Source organism: Acipenser ruthenus, chromosome 20, assembly GCF_902713425.1.
Source record: "Acipenser ruthenus chromosome 20, fAciRut3.2 maternal haplotype, whole genome shotgun sequence".
Lineage (NCBI taxonomy): Eukaryota > Metazoa > Chordata > Actinopteri > Acipenseriformes > Acipenseridae > Acipenser > Acipenser ruthenus.
The window spans coordinates 1,771,384-1,789,825 of NC_081208.1; the positions used below are offsets into that span (position 1 = coordinate 1,771,384).

The 18,442-nt window shown below is 37.6% G+C and overlaps 1 protein-coding gene across 1 annotated transcript in view; it reads right to left on the reverse strand.

Moving 5' to 3' along the window:
• The window catches only part of LOC117962368 (MORN repeat-containing protein 1-like), a 52,998-nt gene extending 34,620 nt beyond the window's left edge, over nt 1–18,378 (reverse strand). Inside the window, exons 1-10 of the mRNA XM_058993067.1 lie at nt 16,722–18,378; nt 16,532–16,603; nt 16,216–16,314; nt 15,492–15,602; nt 14,876–14,966; nt 14,684–14,771; nt 10,501–10,597; nt 7,352–7,462; nt 6,238–6,364; nt 5,038–5,231 (exon numbers count right to left, since the gene is read on the reverse strand). Coding sequence (XP_058849050.1) covers nt 5,038–5,231; nt 6,238–6,364; nt 7,352–7,462; nt 10,501–10,597; nt 14,684–14,771; nt 14,876–14,966; nt 15,492–15,602; nt 16,216–16,314; nt 16,532–16,603; nt 16,722–16,794 — 1,063 coding nt within the window. The 5' untranslated portion in view covers nt 16,795–18,378. The remainder of the gene's footprint in view (nt 1–5,037; nt 5,232–6,237; nt 6,365–7,351; nt 7,463–10,500; nt 10,598–14,683; nt 14,772–14,875; nt 14,967–15,491; nt 15,603–16,215; nt 16,315–16,531; nt 16,604–16,721) is intronic.
• Nucleotides 18,379–18,442: the final 64 nt, after the last annotated feature.

Here is an 18,442-nt window from a genome sequence, read left to right on the forward strand (position 1 = left end):
GCAGATTTTAAACCCAGCTGGGAATGCCAGTCCATTTTAAGGGGTAAGGTTCCTGAAAAACAGCTGTATGGGATAACAGTAATCAGTCAGATAAAAAGGATAATAATTCTTATTAGCTCAGAAACTCATACTGCGGTGCCCCCCCCATCTTGTTTGTGGTTTGTTTGAGTATTAGACACTTCCGACCTATTACCTCAATTCCAGTTCTGGAATTAAAAACATATTTAAAAGCATATAATTGCAGAGAAATCGATTTGCTAGCTTTTTTTAATCATGTGTTTTTAGATTATGCTGCTGAAACCTATGTATGTATATATATTTAAAAAACAAACAAACAAAAAAAAAAAACAATTTCACGATTTTTCTAGCCAAGGTCAATGTTTTTATAGAGGGGTGAAACGGACAGTGTAGCTTAGCCTCTTAAATTCTCTTTACTATTACTAGGAACTTTAAGTAAATGTTATTGATCGACCTAAGTGATTCTCCCAGAAATCAATAAATAAAGGAACCATAGAAGTTATTTCTAAATGGTTGACCAATGCTGCTCGTTCATGGATAATTATTGAATCATTGCTAGAAGTACAAGGCAGGGGGTGTCTAGTTGGTAGAACAGTCTACATTTTTGACATCAATTAACCTTTGACGGGAAAAGATACAATAATTTACATTTGCCGGCAAATGCCCAAAGACTGCCAAGTCATATTTCCAGGTAATCTGGAATTTATACTATATATATATAATATATAATATATGGATGAAGGCTATATTTGCACCTCGAAAAAAATGGCATAATGCCACAGTAGTGACGTCAAAATGGCATATTCGTCTAGAATATTATACTTGACCTTTGACCCATATTTGACTCCTGTGCACCCCGACACCATTTTCAAACACAACATGTCTCGTTTTAAATCACTCGACAACACCCGCAATTCGTGGTTTTTAGGCACTTTTTAACAAAAGGACTTGTGAATGGGAAGTTTATTTAAAAAAAAAACAACTTTCTGACGGTTCAAAGAGGGATAGAAAGAGGGTTACTGGTATCTACTGTCAAAGTGAGTTCCAGTATCACAGAAGTGCATCTAGTCTGCTGTACCGCCTGCATGCTAACATGTTTTCACGTCTCAAAATACACTTTCTAGTAGTTCTTCCGCTATAGACAACAACAATACAACAACAAATCAAACCCGTCAGTTTCGATAGAGTACTCTTTCAGAAATTAAGGATCGCTGCAAACCCACGAATCAAGCTAAGTACGATACTATAACCAGTGCTGTTGCAAAGTGGATAGCTACCGACTGCAGACTTGTTAACATTCTAGCTTTGTTTTTTTCAATAACCACATTTATTTTAAACCACTATTATTTACAATTATGGAGGATATAACCGTTACTCAGTGAATGTTTTTTTTTTATTTAGGCCATTTCAAGTTATTAATAAAAGAACATATAAAATTATTATTATTATTATTATTATTATTATTATTATTATTATTATTATTATTATTATTTAAACGGCAATGAAAAACATGAGTTTATGAGTAAAGGAAACTGATCATTTGAAATGCAGTAAGGTGAGTAATATTTATATATATATAAATGAAAAAGAAATGTACAAACACAACTTAAACTACTGTGCCTGTACACCAGAAGTTTTATCTTGAAAATGTTTCTAATAAATAAATAATGATGATGAATGGATAAACTGTACTGTAATAAGAAAGTATATCATGTTTCTAGAAATATTGCCGAAATCGAAAAGCAGTAACAATAATTACAGTGGTCCATATCACAAAAACACACGCTTTACAACTAGCAACAACTGAAGCCCTTAACCGAACTCAGGAGCTGTGCCATAGCAGTTAGTGGAGAATAAGGATTTGCAAAAACATTTACTGCAGTGCACTGGGGTGTGGATGCATAGGGCCAGTGAATGGTAAAGCATTAGTAGTATGACATGAAAACACTTGAAAAGCCTTGTGATCAGGCACTGACTGGTTACTTATTTAGGACATGTGTTCAATATCGGGTTGGGCCACCGTTAGCCCTGATCACAGCCCGGACGCAATGTGGCATAAGCTCTGTAAAGTGTCTTGAGGAATGTTAATCCATTTAATTATTAATATTCCACGCAATCGGTGCAGAGAGGAAGGTAGAGGATTCGTGATGACGAAGGAGTCGTTCATCCCAAGCATGCTCAATTAGATTGAGATCATGGGATTGTGGTGACCATGGAAGATGGTGTCTTCTCAAACCATTCACACACAATTCTTCCATGATGGATGGTTTCAGTACTGCCAGTGGTTAAGAAATTCACTTGGGGACTAAGAGGTAGCTAGATATTGCAGAGCCTCTGCCTGTTACAGTACGTTTGCTTTGGTAGAATAGCATAAATATTAAATATTATTAACGTAAAGAAAGTTTTAGTGTGGTATTTATTTATTTTTTTTCCTGAGGTGCGATTATGCCTTTAGAGAATGCGATGGATCTCCCCAAAGTATAGGATCGTTAGCTTGGCAGACAACAGCAATACTGCTGCTTTCATCTTTCTTGGTGAAGTGCTTATTGCTTCTTTAATGGAGCCCAATATGAAATATTTATCAGGCTGCTTCCTGTTGAGGTAATCGTTTCAAATATGATAACAGCTACTGACAAGGCCAGGCACTGCAGGCTAGCTTCGTCGGGAAACTTAGGGATAATGTGAGTTTAATCTGACAGCAGGTAATTGGTATTTAGATGAGATTGATGGCATTGATTGCTATTAGATCCATCTGTCTGCTCGTGTGGCTCAATATCTATATACAAGTACAGTACACAGTATGCATGTTCCGTCTACATCTATGTCTATCTATAGTGTATTTATACAGTATACTCCACTTACTGTACATGTATCAGCATAGCTAATAGTTTCTGGGTTTGCTTTGAGTTTTTGTTAAGTTTATTCAATAATAATAGAATAGAAAATAAGGGCTTTGTACAATTTAAATTATGGCAGGAATTCTTAATCATAACATGTTTAAACAGATTAACCTTTTTGCTCTTGGAAAAGGTTGATAAAGTTCCTATTGGTTCCGCTATAGGCAAATAGAAATTGATGTTTCTTTGAATTCCACCAAACCTCAGATTTCCGCTGCAGTGAAAACTACAGCAGACAAAACTGCTACACCAATTTAACTTTCTTGCATCGCTCTTGAAAACTTAAAACGTCTCCAGTGTTCCTTTAAGCAAATAACAAGCACTGTAAAATGAATGCTGCGTATCTGTGCTGCAGGAATCAGCAAGGGAAGCCCAGTCAGTCTCAAGCAGAGAAGTCCTATACCCTCGGCTCTTCTTCCAGACCTCTTTCCTCTGCTTCTTCTTCTACCTTCTCCAAGCGCCTCCGATACCTCTGATAAGATGGATCATCAATAGATATATATTATTCATTCACAGGCTCTCTCTGCCGACAACGTCTTTTAATCAAACCCTTTCATGATTTATGAATTGCCTCTTGGATTCTGGTGGGTTACAAATGGCTTCGGGCAAGAATAATAAAATAAAACAAACTTTTGTAAACTTGGTTTTCTTCTCTGGGGGAGTCTTCTTTTTTACTAAACCCCCCCCCCAAACCACCACTGTGAAACACTCTCAAAGCAAACTGATATTCCACGATGGTCTAATATGTTAAACTTATTATTGCATTCGTCTTTTATGAAACTTGATTTTCTCATTAAGAACCCCCTCCCGCAGAGTGGACCTGGAATGTGTCTCCACAATCTCGGAAAAGCACAGGCAAAAGAATCTACCAGATGACATATTACCTCAGCGTTCAGAGTTCTTAATAACCTAAGTGCTGATATCATACAAAACCCCTGCGAATAACCTGTGGTATCAAATTAAACATGGTAAGAGGAGTTGCTAGTACACACAGTTCCCCTGCCAAGTAAACCTGACTTCAGCTTGTCAGATCAGGGCTTGGGCCTATAAATCCAAAGAGGCTGGGGATTTCATTTTAGCAAAACTATACAAGCCAATGGTATAAAATGGCATATGAAGTTAAGATCACACCATTTAATATTTTCTGAAATACTGGCACTCACTACATGGAAAACATATTCAAACACTGTTATTCAATCTACTCCCACTTCATTTTCACATGGCATTGACCTTTGTTTTATTGAACACACAGTACTGATTTACAAAGATGCAGTACGAGAGATTGAACAGCAAGAGAATGTTTTAATTACTATTATACTGACCGTGCGTAGGGTGCCTCTTATCGTATATGCAATGTCATCTCACGCAGTTTGAGGGATAGTATTGCAAAGTGAAGCTACAGTAAATGGTGTCATCCTAAATCACAAAACAGATACACAGGAACTACTATTAAACAAATAAAAGGCTTGTTATTTTTTTTAAATTGTGCCATGCGTTCCGTGCCCAGGGTGACACCTATACACAGGATGAGATTATTTCATTATTTGTTTATTTAGCAGATGCCTTTATCCAAGGCGACTTACAGAGACTAGGGTGTGTGAACTATGCATCAGCTGCAGAGTCACTTACAACTATGTCTTACCCGAAAGACAGAGCACAAGGAGGTTAAGTGACTTGCTCAGGGTCACACAATGAGTCAGTGGCTGAAGTGGGATTTGAACCGGGGACCTCCTGGTTACAAGCCCTTTTCTTCAACCACTGGACCACACAGCCTCCTATATGGACTGGAACGTACAACTTACATATCTGAAAATATAATTTTTAGAAATAATAATAAAAAAACTAAAAATAAAACATTGCCGTATAAATCCACATCCTAATCATTTTTGAAACTCATCCCTCCTTCATGACATCTCAACAACGCTAATTACTTTACTGCTGACACTGTGAAAAGGCTGCTAAACTTCTCCCAAAACTAGGTCACCTACTAAGGTGCCCCAATTAAATGTAAATGTTTTCAGTCTGGAGGTTTACGTGAAAATGATTTAAAACACTCACACACACACACAGATCACTAGAGCCAAGCACCAGTGGCAAAGCCGCACTCATTATCTCCGCTCACCATCCAGGTTGCTGGGGGGCGCACCCCTGCCGCCCATGGTGTCTGATCCACTTCCAGACTCCACTTCACCCTCAGGGATTGGGGAGTCAGTCAGCACAAATCCAGATTTAGTCACCGCAAGGGGGGCTGAGCCTCTGGAGTGGTCTCTTTCAAGCATCTTCTCCATCAAAGGGTAGCTAATACACTCAAAGCCGCTGTGCATGTGGAAAGGGAAAGCTGACATTTCAGTGTGTGATTCGGATAAGCTCCTAGCCGTCTCAGTGCCCCCTCCTACCCATCAACAATTGCTTCTTTTGAATAAAAGCTCGTGAAAGCTAATGTCCTCAGTTTAACAGCGTTCAGTGTTAGTTTAGCCCTGCTGTTTCTGAAGCATCAGTGTAATTACTCCCTCATTCATGTTAGAAGAAAAAAAAATGGATTCAGATGCTCATTTGATAAATAAAATAAATACACTGTCGAAACAAAAAAGCTTAGACAGCAAGAACAAATATAGAATGCTTTCAGATGAATTAAGAAAATTATGAAAGGATGCAATTTTCTGTTATGACAAATAACACCATGGGATGGATGGATAGAGAAGTAAATGCTGATCTTGCTGCATCCCTGTAAGGATGTGGTACAGTAATGTTACAGTTTATCGTCATGTTTGCAGGTGCTGTACCTACAGCAATGGCCAAAAGTTTTGCATCACCCAATAGAATGACTGAATTTTGCTTCATAAAGTCGAATGGAACCTGCTAAATAATGTAATAATGTTACGCTATCATATTGAATTAAAAACCGCTTTGTATTTTTCCATATACTTAATGTTTAGTGTCTTTGATTACATGATGTTAAATTAAAAAAAAAAAATCTATTATTGTGTTCATATACCGTAAAAAACGGTGTATAAGTCTCACCGGTGTATAAGTCACCCCCCTGCTTTTTGAGACAACAATTTCAGGAAAAAGCCTATAGGTCACACCGGTGTATAAGTCGCTCCCCCCTTTTTAGGAACCCCTAAAATACATAGAAAATATACAAAGGTTTTTACAGTAGTTTTTTTTTTTTTTTTTTTCAATTACCGATATGTCTTAATCCTAAAATTCGAGGTGATGCAAAACGTTTGGCTGCATGTTGTACAACACTTAGCTTTTACTGTGGTATTCGGCAGTACAAGTTTCAAAGCTCGCTGGTCACGTTTGTTTTTGTGATACTCACAATGGAGTTGGAAAAGGTTTTTCTTCCATGTCTTCAATCAGCTTTAGGAAGGTGGTGGAGGAGCAGCTGGGAGGGAGTTCAGTGTATCGGACACCAGCTGAGAGCTTCAGGACACGGCCACTCTCACCTTGTAATGGGAAAACGGATTCAATTCAAAATCCAGCCTCCAATTGGTAAAGTGTGAAGGATCTCTCAATGCATGTTAACTACGCATTCCTGGTGATTTATTTTAGCATTTCTTTTATAGTTGATAAAATACAACCTCAGTATTACAGTATATCAAATCTGAACATAACATTGTATGAAAATTTGAGATATAAAGGTTATGTGATAATTATTTATGAAATAACTACATCAAGCACATGATCGAATCTAACAACAAGAACTTGAAATGTGTAAAATATATATATACATGACATAAATGATGTAAAGTTTGTAGTATTAGAACAGCTCAAATTAGACAATGCGACATATAGAAGAATAAAAGAAAGTAAATGGATAAATAGACTGAACACGATTATGCCAGCGGGACTCAACAGAAAAGAATGAACTAATTAACTTCAATAAATATATAACATTTAAATAAATAAACAAAATTCATTCAAAAGTTGTGCATGCTGATGCGCTGGGGAGGCCAAATCTAGACTGATCCTCAGAGCCAGCATTGCATGACGTAATAAAAATATAAGTTTATGTAAAGTAGTGTTAATTGGAATTAATACAGATTCAAAGATAGAAGTAAAAATGATGTCACAATATATAGAACACCATTACATCATGTAAGAATAAATCATGGATTTGAATGTAAACAATAACAAGTAGTTGTCATGCCGTCAAAAACCTATAAATACCTCCAATGTTTTGATTCAAACACAGGCTTCCTTGAGAAAGATATGTACAACATATCGAAACGTTGGGCAGCTGGCTCTTTGAGCTAAATATATATATATATATATATATATATATATATATATATATATATATATTAATTTGATATCACTAGATAGATTGGAAAATACAACTACAACAGCAACGACAATAATTATAATAATAATAATAATAATAATAATAATAATAATAATAATGTTCTAAAACATATCATTTAAAAGCCTACCTGCAGTCATTTCTCCCTCGTTGTTTTGGAGTTGGACTTCAACAGTAAACGGGGAGTCCTGGAACACCTCAAGGACATCCCCTCCCTCAATCACAATCTTACTCGCCCCACCTGCAATACATCACCACATGTCACCCCAAAGACTGGAGGCTTTTTTCTATGCAGAAATCTGAACCATCATTAAAAAAGACAAGGAAGATATTTTTATTACCAGTACCGGGAATATTTATTATACTAAATAAAAAATAAATAAATAAATAAATAAAACTGTATATTTGCAATTTAAATAAACATATCGAGAATTACAGACTACTGCCTATTCTATATAGGAAGATTGTTAAATTTAGTCTATTGGGTTCATCCCATGAAAATGTCACATTCTATATTTACATTAATAACAGTAATATATGCGGCTGTCTAGCAACTTTGATGGCTATACTTGATACACTATCGTAAAGGAGGCTTGTAATCTAATGCCCCTCTGATTCACGTACAAAAAATACATTTTCTGTGAGCAAATACTCCCTAAAACCAAACCCCACATGGCGAAGAGATCCTTTAAAATTGACAAGTTGGAGTCCAAGCTACTTCATTTATTCCTGTATTTCTTCGAATTTCTGGAAGGACTAATAACCGAAATGATGTAATGTCTCCATGACAGCAGATGCCATAAAGCTGAGACTATCAGCTGCTTGTTGGTGCCAGCTAAAGCACTTTATACGCTATTCAACAGAAGAAAAGTATTGCTTTATACAGTACCAACTATATATTCATTACTGGGAAATAAAATCAGTTAATTATTAAGAGTACATACATTTTAAAGTTGTGCATAAATACTTGAGTTACACACAAATGAAAACATTAATACTTGATTAAAAGTCTTGGGTTTTTCCTCCTAATCAGTCTGACAGCAGTCGTGCATTTGTAGTGCTGTACTGTCCTGAGCAATGATTATGTTTTGCTTTTGACGTTAAATAAGCACTTGACTGAAAAACATGTTTTGCTACTCAGAAATGAATGTGATTTATATAATGTATTAGTTATAATTGGCAATCCTTAGAGTTTAAATAAAAGACTAGTACAGTTAAATAGTTAAATAGAAATGTTTTTTTTTGTTTAGTTTTGTTTTTTTCAAGAAATTAGCGATCTTTGTACATACTGTATTTTATATGAATTATAGACTATTTTTAACCTAGAATCTGATTTTCTGTTAATGTGACTGTTAGTGCCAAGCCTCAGTTAAAATATTTATGTCTGGCATCCCACACATCATAAATGTATGTCATGATTAAATAACTAATTATCTTTTAAAATATCCTTTCATTTCTATTTATTTATTAGACTTTTTTTTACATGTCACAGAATAATGGAAACAGCTAAAAAATTATGATTTTTTTTTTTTTTAACAAGAAAGACCAGGCAACATGCTCCAGTCTGAACCACTTATCCTGATACACTAGTATGAATTTGGTCTGAATTTCCTGATCGAAATCACACTAAATAAATGCCTGTTTGCACAGAAATTAAAATTCTCAATAATCAGGGCAGATTTATTAAGCATGAACGGCAGCACTCATTTAAAATCACCCCAAAATAATCTCCTAAACGTTCAAATGATGAAACTTGCAGGAGGTGCAAAAATGGTACATCATTTTTTTTTTTTTCTCTAAATATTGTACTCAACTATGATGAAAGTACTGTTGTGAAATAAATAAATAAATAAATAAATAAATAAAAGTAGACTATAAATGTGTCAGATAACTAGAACTAGAATGTGAATTTTATCAATCGATTCAAATGGTCTGGTAATAATTAATCTGCGGAAATCAATATGCATGGAAGTGGTATTTCATTGTTAATCAAGGGCATAATATAGAGAGACAACCAGTGCTCTCAACTTTGCTAGCCTTGCAGTTGTGTTGCACAAAGGAATTCTAATTAATTGAGTTTACACCCAAGACAGGTCTTTGCTTGTTAAAATAAATCAGCTTCTATAGTATTTCTAGCAGACAGACACAAAATATTGGCCTAGCCCTTGTCTATTACATCGCTGCACCTTGGGGGAGGAAGTCAGGTTCTTGCATTTCTTTATAGGCTGCTCTGCACCATTGCTGTTCCACTGTGACTACTGACCTACATGCATACTGTCAGCTATAGCTTCCAAATGGGAAATGCGTCAATGCCCAGTCCCGCACATTTTGCCTCCTGCTCTTGCACTGTTAAAGCTGCACTTATGCTGACAAGTGGTGCTTTCTTTGAAACCGAGAAATTCCCAAGTGGGCTAAAATAGGAACCACACTGTACTGCGCGTTCTCCTCACATCACATGCTAGCTCAGTGCAAGAGCATTTCATGTTTCTCGAGGGGCCATCAATAAGTATGTTGAGGCACCTCGTGCAATATGAATCCCCCCATGTGCTTTAGAAGCCTGTGTATGCTCACTGTGGCAGACAGTCCCATTAGCATGCAGTAACATCTGCAGACATCCAGACCAGACAGTGGGGCCAACGCAGAGGAAAAGTGCACCCACCCTTCACAAGCACAACATTCATGGGGCTGTGTAAGGATGTGGGGAAATGTATTCAACCGACAGTAAAAACGGTGTCGTTTTTCTTTATAGAGAAAGTGGGTACATGGTCCCAGTGTGTCTTTAATTGTAATCTCCAGTACAGTTTGATATAAGTAATGTACTACTCAAGACTATGCACTTACATGTTATATTTATTAAAACGTTTTTAAAATGATAATAAATAATTTGAGCTAAAAACATTCATACAACCAATGAAGAACTACACCAGGGGTGATTTTAAAAGCATTTTACTCCAGTGTAAGACACTAAAATGTTTCCAAAGGTAAAAAACAAAACAAAACCTTTCAACGGACTAAATCTAAAACAACGCCACTGTACTTAAAAACTTAAATGAAATGTGTGTGTGCGTGCGTGTGTGTGCGTGCGTGTGTGTGTGTGTGCGTGTCTGTGTGTGTGTGTGTGCGTGTGTGTGCGTGCGTGTGTGTGCGTGCATGTGCGTGCGTGTCTGTGTGTGTGCTGGTGCTCTTAAGGACAGGTTTGATATAGACACAGCAGACAGTGCAGTACCAGGTTGCTTTAGTTGCTCATAATTCTACTAGACATAATCAAACAGTACTCACCAGCAGGCTGTCCATTCGTCCACATGCCTTCGTAAATGACACCCGAGCAGTGAATCATGCTCCCCTGGCCATTGAAAAGGCTGTTTCTCCACTGACCCTGCAATGAATCACATGTGTGCAAAACCTTAATTTAGGAACAGTGTGAGACGTTTGAGTACAGTTGTTTTAAACTAGGTTTGCCCCACCTTAATGCAACAATACAAAACGTTTGAAAATGAACACTGCAATAACATGTTAGTCAAATACGACCACGCACATAACTTTCTACAGTAAGTCCCTGATAATCCGCTTTAAAAATGCTCGGGTTCAGATACATTGGAACACTTGACATTTTGAAAGCTTTAAGACATGCTTGTCCTGGAGAAATGCTGAGACACCAGTACCTGAAACGACACTAGAAAGTCAAATTTCCAGATCAATGACTGCATATGTGCAGATACATTCAAAAGTGCCTCTTCAATAACATTTGATGGAGACGTCAGAGAATAATAGGGCAGATCAATATATCAACGCATGAAACCGTGATAGGTCTTGATTACAGCGACGGCTCATTTAATAGAAAGATGTGTGGACAGTGTGTTAGAATCCTGGTTAATGAGACAGAGATGTATCTAAGAGCTGAAACGGTAATGACGTCCATTAAAAAAAAAAAACCCTTCAGCAAATATACTCCTGATCACCAATGAAAGATTTAACAGTGCCGCCTGGACGAGACAGAAATCAGCAGATTAGCAGCTTTCTGCTGTTGGTGTTTTTTTATCCAGGACAAGTCCTTTACAGCCATGCTTTATTGTGCTTGATTTATTGCTTACAGAATGTGCGGTTGTAAGAGAGCGCAATGCAGCCCCGTGATCTGGATATAATAAATTTGAAACGCGAGTCTAAAAGTCAACCATATTTAGCTGGATCAATGCAGAGGCTCTGCTCACAGATCCACAGGGTCCCGTATTCAAAACCCTCAAACCATACTTCAAAGTGGTGACAGGGACCATTTGAATTTCCAATCCCGATCACATCACAGGCCTTGGGCTGGGAGGAATGGGCGAACGCAGCTTTTGAAAACTAGGCCACGTGCATTAGAGTTTACAAAGCTGCACTGACATACATAGCTCAAGGAAAAATACAATAATACATGGTCAGGATATGATCAGCTTTACGCGCTAGAAATCCATACTATACACAGTTGATGCAGCGTCCTCGTCGTTTGCATTCTGTGTTTGCGCATACAGTCTTTTTCCTGATAACTCACCATACATCCGATTGCCCGATACTTGTGGAACATTTACTGTACCATAAGATACTAGGAAAGGAATAGACTCTCTGACTTGTTAAGCAAACGCAGTTAGGCAACTTAAAACTTCCTTTGCTTCTGACCCATTTACAGCCAACTAACTAACAGCCAACTATCGAACAACTAACTAACGTCCCTAGGCCTTATATACATCACAGTCAATAATGTAAAGTAACTTTTCACTATTTCCTAATAATGTGAATGCATCTTCTTGTAAACACAAAACAAAGCAAAGTGATACGCAAAACTGGAATTTACAGAATAGTATTAAAATAATAATAATAATAATTATTGTTTCAGCGAGTATTTTGCACCGATAGCCTGAGCCAAAGGTACAACTATTTGGCACTGGGCACCTTCAATGTTAATGGTGAAGTCAAGTATTGGATAGGTAATAGCACTGAACAACTCCTTCACCCCACTACAAAGACAGTCTCTCCAGGAAAGGCCTCAAGTTATGTATGCGGGCAAGGGCAGTTCAACAAGAGGTTGCCATAGCGATAATGAAAACAGTGCATGATGGAAGACAGGCCTGGTTTCAAACAGCGACCCTGCAGACAGGCAATATCAATCACCAGAGACACGGGGTCACTCACGTCTTGTCTTGTTAATAAAGTCTGCTACCGTTTAAAAACTCATCATCACTCAATGGGTTTGGTTTAAGGTCTCAATAGCATGAATAAAGGAACAATTTAACTAACCATTTCTTGGGCTGAGTATTTATTTGCAATACAATATTTTCAAACTCACAATGCCAGTGGATTTCCATAAGATTTCATGAGTTAGGGTAGTTTACATTTATATACAGTAATTGACTAGGCTTTCCATACCTGTGCTTCTGCTGTGGTATACATGTGAAAAAATGCAAAAAAAATGTGCAACAGACCCAGATATTGTGGCTAACATGCCTTCCCACAAAAACAAAGGAGAATTCTTGTCCAAAACATGCAGACTTTATGTTTTTTATCATTCAGATGTTCAAGGTCCCTTGCGAGCTAAAGATAAGTGCCAACTGCAAAGCGTTCATCTGATCCATTTTCTCATTAATTACGCTTTCTCAGATAAAGCTACAAAAATTCAAGGAATCACAGCAACAAAAACAAAGTTTATCATCTCCACTAGATGTGGGGCAATTTCCTTCCCTCCTATGAAAGGCATGCCATTTGTATACAAGCCATTTTCTCAAATCCCCTTCCTTCCTGGCACAAGCTGAAGATTCTCCAGAAGACTTTAATTTATAACACAAGCGCGTTGCCAAAAAAAAAAAAAAAAAAAAAAGAAATCTCTGGTTTACTGATATTAAATGGGTATGTTTGTGTCATTTATTTTGATTGGTATTTTGTAATCAGTTCTGAGGGTTATGCTGTGCTGTTACATATAAATAAGGATTTTACAGGTAAGTGGGGCATTAGCAGGTTATCATTATCGGCAAATGTTTTCCGCCATTGTCTGTTAAGACACATTTGACAAAAGTGTGCAGCAGATGAGTCTCAAAGTACATATTCTGCAAGTGACTCATTGATACGGGTCACCTGTTTGCATAATTTAACAAGTGTGAAAAACAACATTTACTCCATAGGCAGAGATAACAGTCTGCCTTCCACTGATACGAGAAAACAGGGAAGAGTCCTAAATCACTCTGCATTGCACTCCACAGGTAAAGTGTGTGCTCTTGATCATAGGAGACTGGTGCACTCAGTGAAATCGATATTCTCCTGCATTTCTAGTGCATCGTCTTTGCTGCCCTGCATCTAAAAACCCTCAGTTCACACCTCACAGTCGACATTTAATCAATGGATTGTGCAGCTGAACCGTGCCCAGAAGCAAGAGGGCTTTCCTTTCATGTCTAGGAGTCGGTAACGAAAGGGAAGCAGTTGAATCTGTATTACAGTGCTCTCAACCTTAATACAGTTCTGTGCCTCTGTGTTTAAGGATCTTGGAATACCTAGGAAGGGCACGTACTGCGCAGGTGTGCGGGTACGCATCAAGTTGTGCAAGCTTTCACACCTGGAGCTGTTGGTCCGTACAGCTTGAAAAGCAATGTGCAGCTTTTCATTTTTTGGCCTTTGGACCGGCTTGATCGCTCCAGTACCCCACGCACTGGCAAATGCATTGAACAACAGGTTAAAAAACTATCCCCAGGTTATAAAAACGATACAGGAAAACTTATGAGAGCACTTATTTGTGCTTTTGAAACTTGAAACCTTGCGTGTCCCTTTACACAAACAAACTCTCGGCATAAAGCCTGCAATTATCTAAAAAAGAACTCCCTTGCAGCCTTCATCGTGCTGAGGAAAGAGCAAAGCAGCAGTGACATCTAGTGGGACTGCCTGGTATACCAACCAGACATGAATGATGGCATTGTAATAATAATTCACAGCAGAGTCTGCCGAACAAGGACACCTATTGGCCTCTTTCTCGTGCTTAAACTGGGATCAATAAAGCACCCAACATTAGTACAGACTTTTTTATTTGCACATAGCCTGATTTCTAAATTGAAGTCTTGCGTCAAAACCTGCCATAGCTACAATGGCTTTGGGTCTTACAGCCATCTCCGGTAACAGCTAGAAAATAGTCCCACACTATGGCAATGCTTTAACAAGGCTCGCAGTTCTAATGTCAGGTCTGGATTATCTGTGTTAACAATCTAGTACCACAGGGAACCATTCTTTTTGTTTTACTGTTCTAATGCTGTATTGTTTATTAACTAATATAATACACACAGATTGTTACATGACAGTAGGCAACTCAGTAGCTACAGGAAACAACTGACATCCCACCATAAACTAAGCCAGCATATATACACCAGCCAGAGTCATGTGAATAATATAAAAGGAGTATTCTAAACTACTGTAGGAGTGGTGTTTTGGGAAGTCAGATGACCTCAAATACCTCATAGATTGAGCCGTCTATAAAACGAAGCACGCCATGACCTTGTCTCTGGTCCAGTATCCAACCTCCTTCATACTGATCCCCATTCCTGCACAACAGAAAGAAATAAACTCGTTTTCACTTTTTACCTGGACAGCATATCAGCAAAAGCACTTACAATATATAAATCTGTATGCAATCATAGAAATTCACCTGCAAGTCATCTGCCCTTCTCCATGCTTCTTATTGTTATGGAAAGAACCTTGGTAAGCATGTCCCTCCTTGTCCAGCAGAAAACCATGTCCTATCAGACATAATAATAATATAATATAATATTTTTTTTTATATAGCGCCTTTCATAGTGGACCACCATCACAAAGCGCTTTACATGCATGTATTTGGTTTGGTAAAAACTGTACATTATTTGCTTTCACCAGCATAGATGCGGGGAAGGTATGTTTTTTGGCAAAACAGTGAGACCTAGCGAGACTGTGTTGTATTACAACAGTACTGATCATACGTCTTTTTAAATTGATAATATTAAACTCCGGACACAGAGAGCAACTTTAAATACCATGGCAAAGTTTACTAAAGCATAGTGAAATACAATTAGCCATGGTAAATCCCATTAAATTCCGGTAAGGGTAACCAAAAAAAGATATGACTTGATATTACCAAGACAAATAAAACTAGTTATATTTGTATTTATTAAGATTATACTGGGAAAGACAATAACAGATTTAAATCTAACGTTAATGGTCCAGTGTCTTGGCATTGGGCATCTCTATTTATGGGTCTCTGAAATTAGCTCAGCGTTGATGAGACATACCTTCTCTCAAACCATAAGAAAACTCTCCCTCATATCGACTGCCATCGCCGTACTGCATCACACCAAATCCATGGAGCTCTCCACAGCGAAACTGCCCTGAATATGTGTTACCTGAGGACAAAAGCATAATGCAGGTCTGTGTAACAGGGCAGGGTTTGATGTGAACAGGCATGCATGCACACCTTAGACATGGTTTGCATGAGCAGTTATAGAGCGCTTAACCGCCTAGGGGTCAGAATCGGTCACTGGAGTTCATTACTCTAACCATTAAACTTCCATTCAAGAAATGCAGAGACAGATGAACTGTCGATATTCTATTATACACAAACACAGCATTCCCTTTTTTATCTGTGATGTGAAGGTATGTTCTATTCACAGTACAAACTCTGATATAAGCAGGCGTTCGTCATGGCCTATTGCAGTATTATGCACCTATATTCAGCAAGACTGAAGGGTCGGTTGCATTGTAGAAAAATATTCACCTAAAAGGCCATCTTTAATCGGTGATATCACCAAAAGAACAAAAAAAAAACCATTATTACATATTTTAATTAAATTAAATATAATGGAATCTGAAAACCGGGGACAAATTGAGGCAGAATATTCGACAATGATCTTTGCTTATCACATGTTTTAGTACTGCGCATTGCTGGCAGACTGCAGTGTCTTGCTTATCTTTGTAGGTCTAATTAATTTCAGACTCCGTTTTTTTTGTTTTTTTTACCTGAAGATGCCCAGTATCTTAACCCATTCCCATCTATTTCTCCGCAGGAAAACTCCCCTTCATAGTAACTCCCATCCTTCATTAATAACTTCCCGTGTCCTGTTGGGAAAAATCACAGTAATTATTATTATTATTATTATTATTATTATTATTATTATTATTATTATTAACCATTTCAAACTGTAGCTAACTTTGTAAAGAAAGGGTAGTGATAATACAGCACGTTATTTTGTAAACTGTTCTCGTACAATTTAAAGCTGTTTGGCAAAGGAAATTATCTGACGCGGTGACAAGGTGATGAGTAAAGTGAAGTTACCGTGCTTTTGCCCCGCTTTCCACTCTCCTTCATAACGAAAGAAGCTATTCGGATATACGTACACCCCGAATCCTAAAACAAACATAAAACATGTCATGTCACTTTGTTTCTGTAAGTTTGGTTTAGTTTATTTGCAGTTCAATTGTATCATGCATCATTAGGGTATTAGATTTAATTTAATTTGTTTTACCATCACGGAGTTGATGTTTAACGTCCCCGATGTAGTATCTGGTATTTCTTTGCTGTTTACTGGAAGCAGTCATCTTGGGGCGTCCTTAGCAACGGCTTTGTCATGCCTAGATTTGTTTCCAGGGGCGGGGAAAGGGGAGTGGGCGTGGTCGACTGGTATAGTTAAAGCTCCAGTATCCGTAAAGCAATAATTATTAATAAAAGTAACCCCAAATATTTAAATGAGTTTGATAGTGTTTAGCTGCCATCGTTTGCCAAGGTAGCATTGCTTTAGAGGCTACATACAAATGCAATACACTGCATTACAAAGTTTCTGGGGTCTGCTACCACCACTCAAATGTATTAAAGTTATGTAAGCTTGCATGGGCGTTTCTTTAGCATATTTATCTGGCATAGAAACTATAATCCCAATGGGAGCCCTATTCTAAATAATGAAACGTCAACTGCATGTCTGTCTGCTCATGCGTAGCTCAGCTGAATAGACCTCGCTGCATTCCTTTCGTCTAACGCTATACATTTTCAGCACAGATTTGGGTTTTCATAACATCATTTGTTTTTAATTTTATAGGCATTCCCTCCCTCCCTCCCAGTAGAGGCTGGAAATGTGTCAGTTTGAACATTCTGTCTGTTAAAAGCATATAATGGGGAAGAAAAATAGGAAATTAAAGCAAATTTGTGATTACATCAACTTCGGTCGAGGTTTTGAAACTGTATCCATAGCAACCCTCAGAAGTACTTATTACTGTACTGGTTCATAACTGCCATGCTGAGCAGAAGTACAAACACATTAGGACTTGGCTGCTGTCCGCTCTCCTGTACCTGCCAAGCCTTACGCAGTGGTGAGACTTCAATTATACAGCACAGGAGAAGTCTGTTTTGATCAATCTTTGTCCCTGGAGTCTGGCTCTCCAGTCAAAATGACAGATTTGCAATTATTTTAAATTAAAACAGCATGTATTTAATACAATACAAAAAAAAAAAAATCATGTCAGATTCTGTTCCAGTTAAACTTGTTATCCCAGTATACAAAAGGGAGGTACTGACCCAGTATTGGCATGCTCTTCCAAATGTAGCATTCGTACTGTATATACGATTATTTTGTAAAAAATAAATTTAGAGCCTAATAAGTATTTTAGGTTGCTAATTTAATTGTGTTTTCATCAGCTTTTGGCAGCATGTCAAACTGTATCCAGCCAGTACACGGTTACAAACTCAATGTTTGATCATTTAAATAACGAGGACTGAGTGCACAACTAGAATGCGTTTTCAGCCTTTCAAAATGTAAAGCGACTATCATTGAAGAAACTGCAGTGCAAGTGCTGCACAGAGACCCCAAAATTAAAAGTGCTGCTGGATTGTACCTTCCTTAATATCATATAAGTATAAAACAAGGGATTACATTGTGATGTTTTCTTTTTACCTTGTGACAAAGTCTTGCTTTTTATTGACTCACCATTTGTAAAGTTTTATATCAAGTCTACAGCTGCAAACGGTGAAACTTCAGAATGGTTGTGTAATGTATTATGTGCCAGCAGGTGGCGCCAGACAATATCGTACATGCAGCCCTTGATACAGGGTTGTGGTCTCTCTCTCTCTCTCTCTCTCTCTCTCTAGCCATCAATATATAATGGAAAATAAAAATTGCACATAAGCCCAATCACATGCGGACGGTGCATTGGAGGATGTAAGTAAATCATGCAGATCTTAACATTTTCTGAAGCA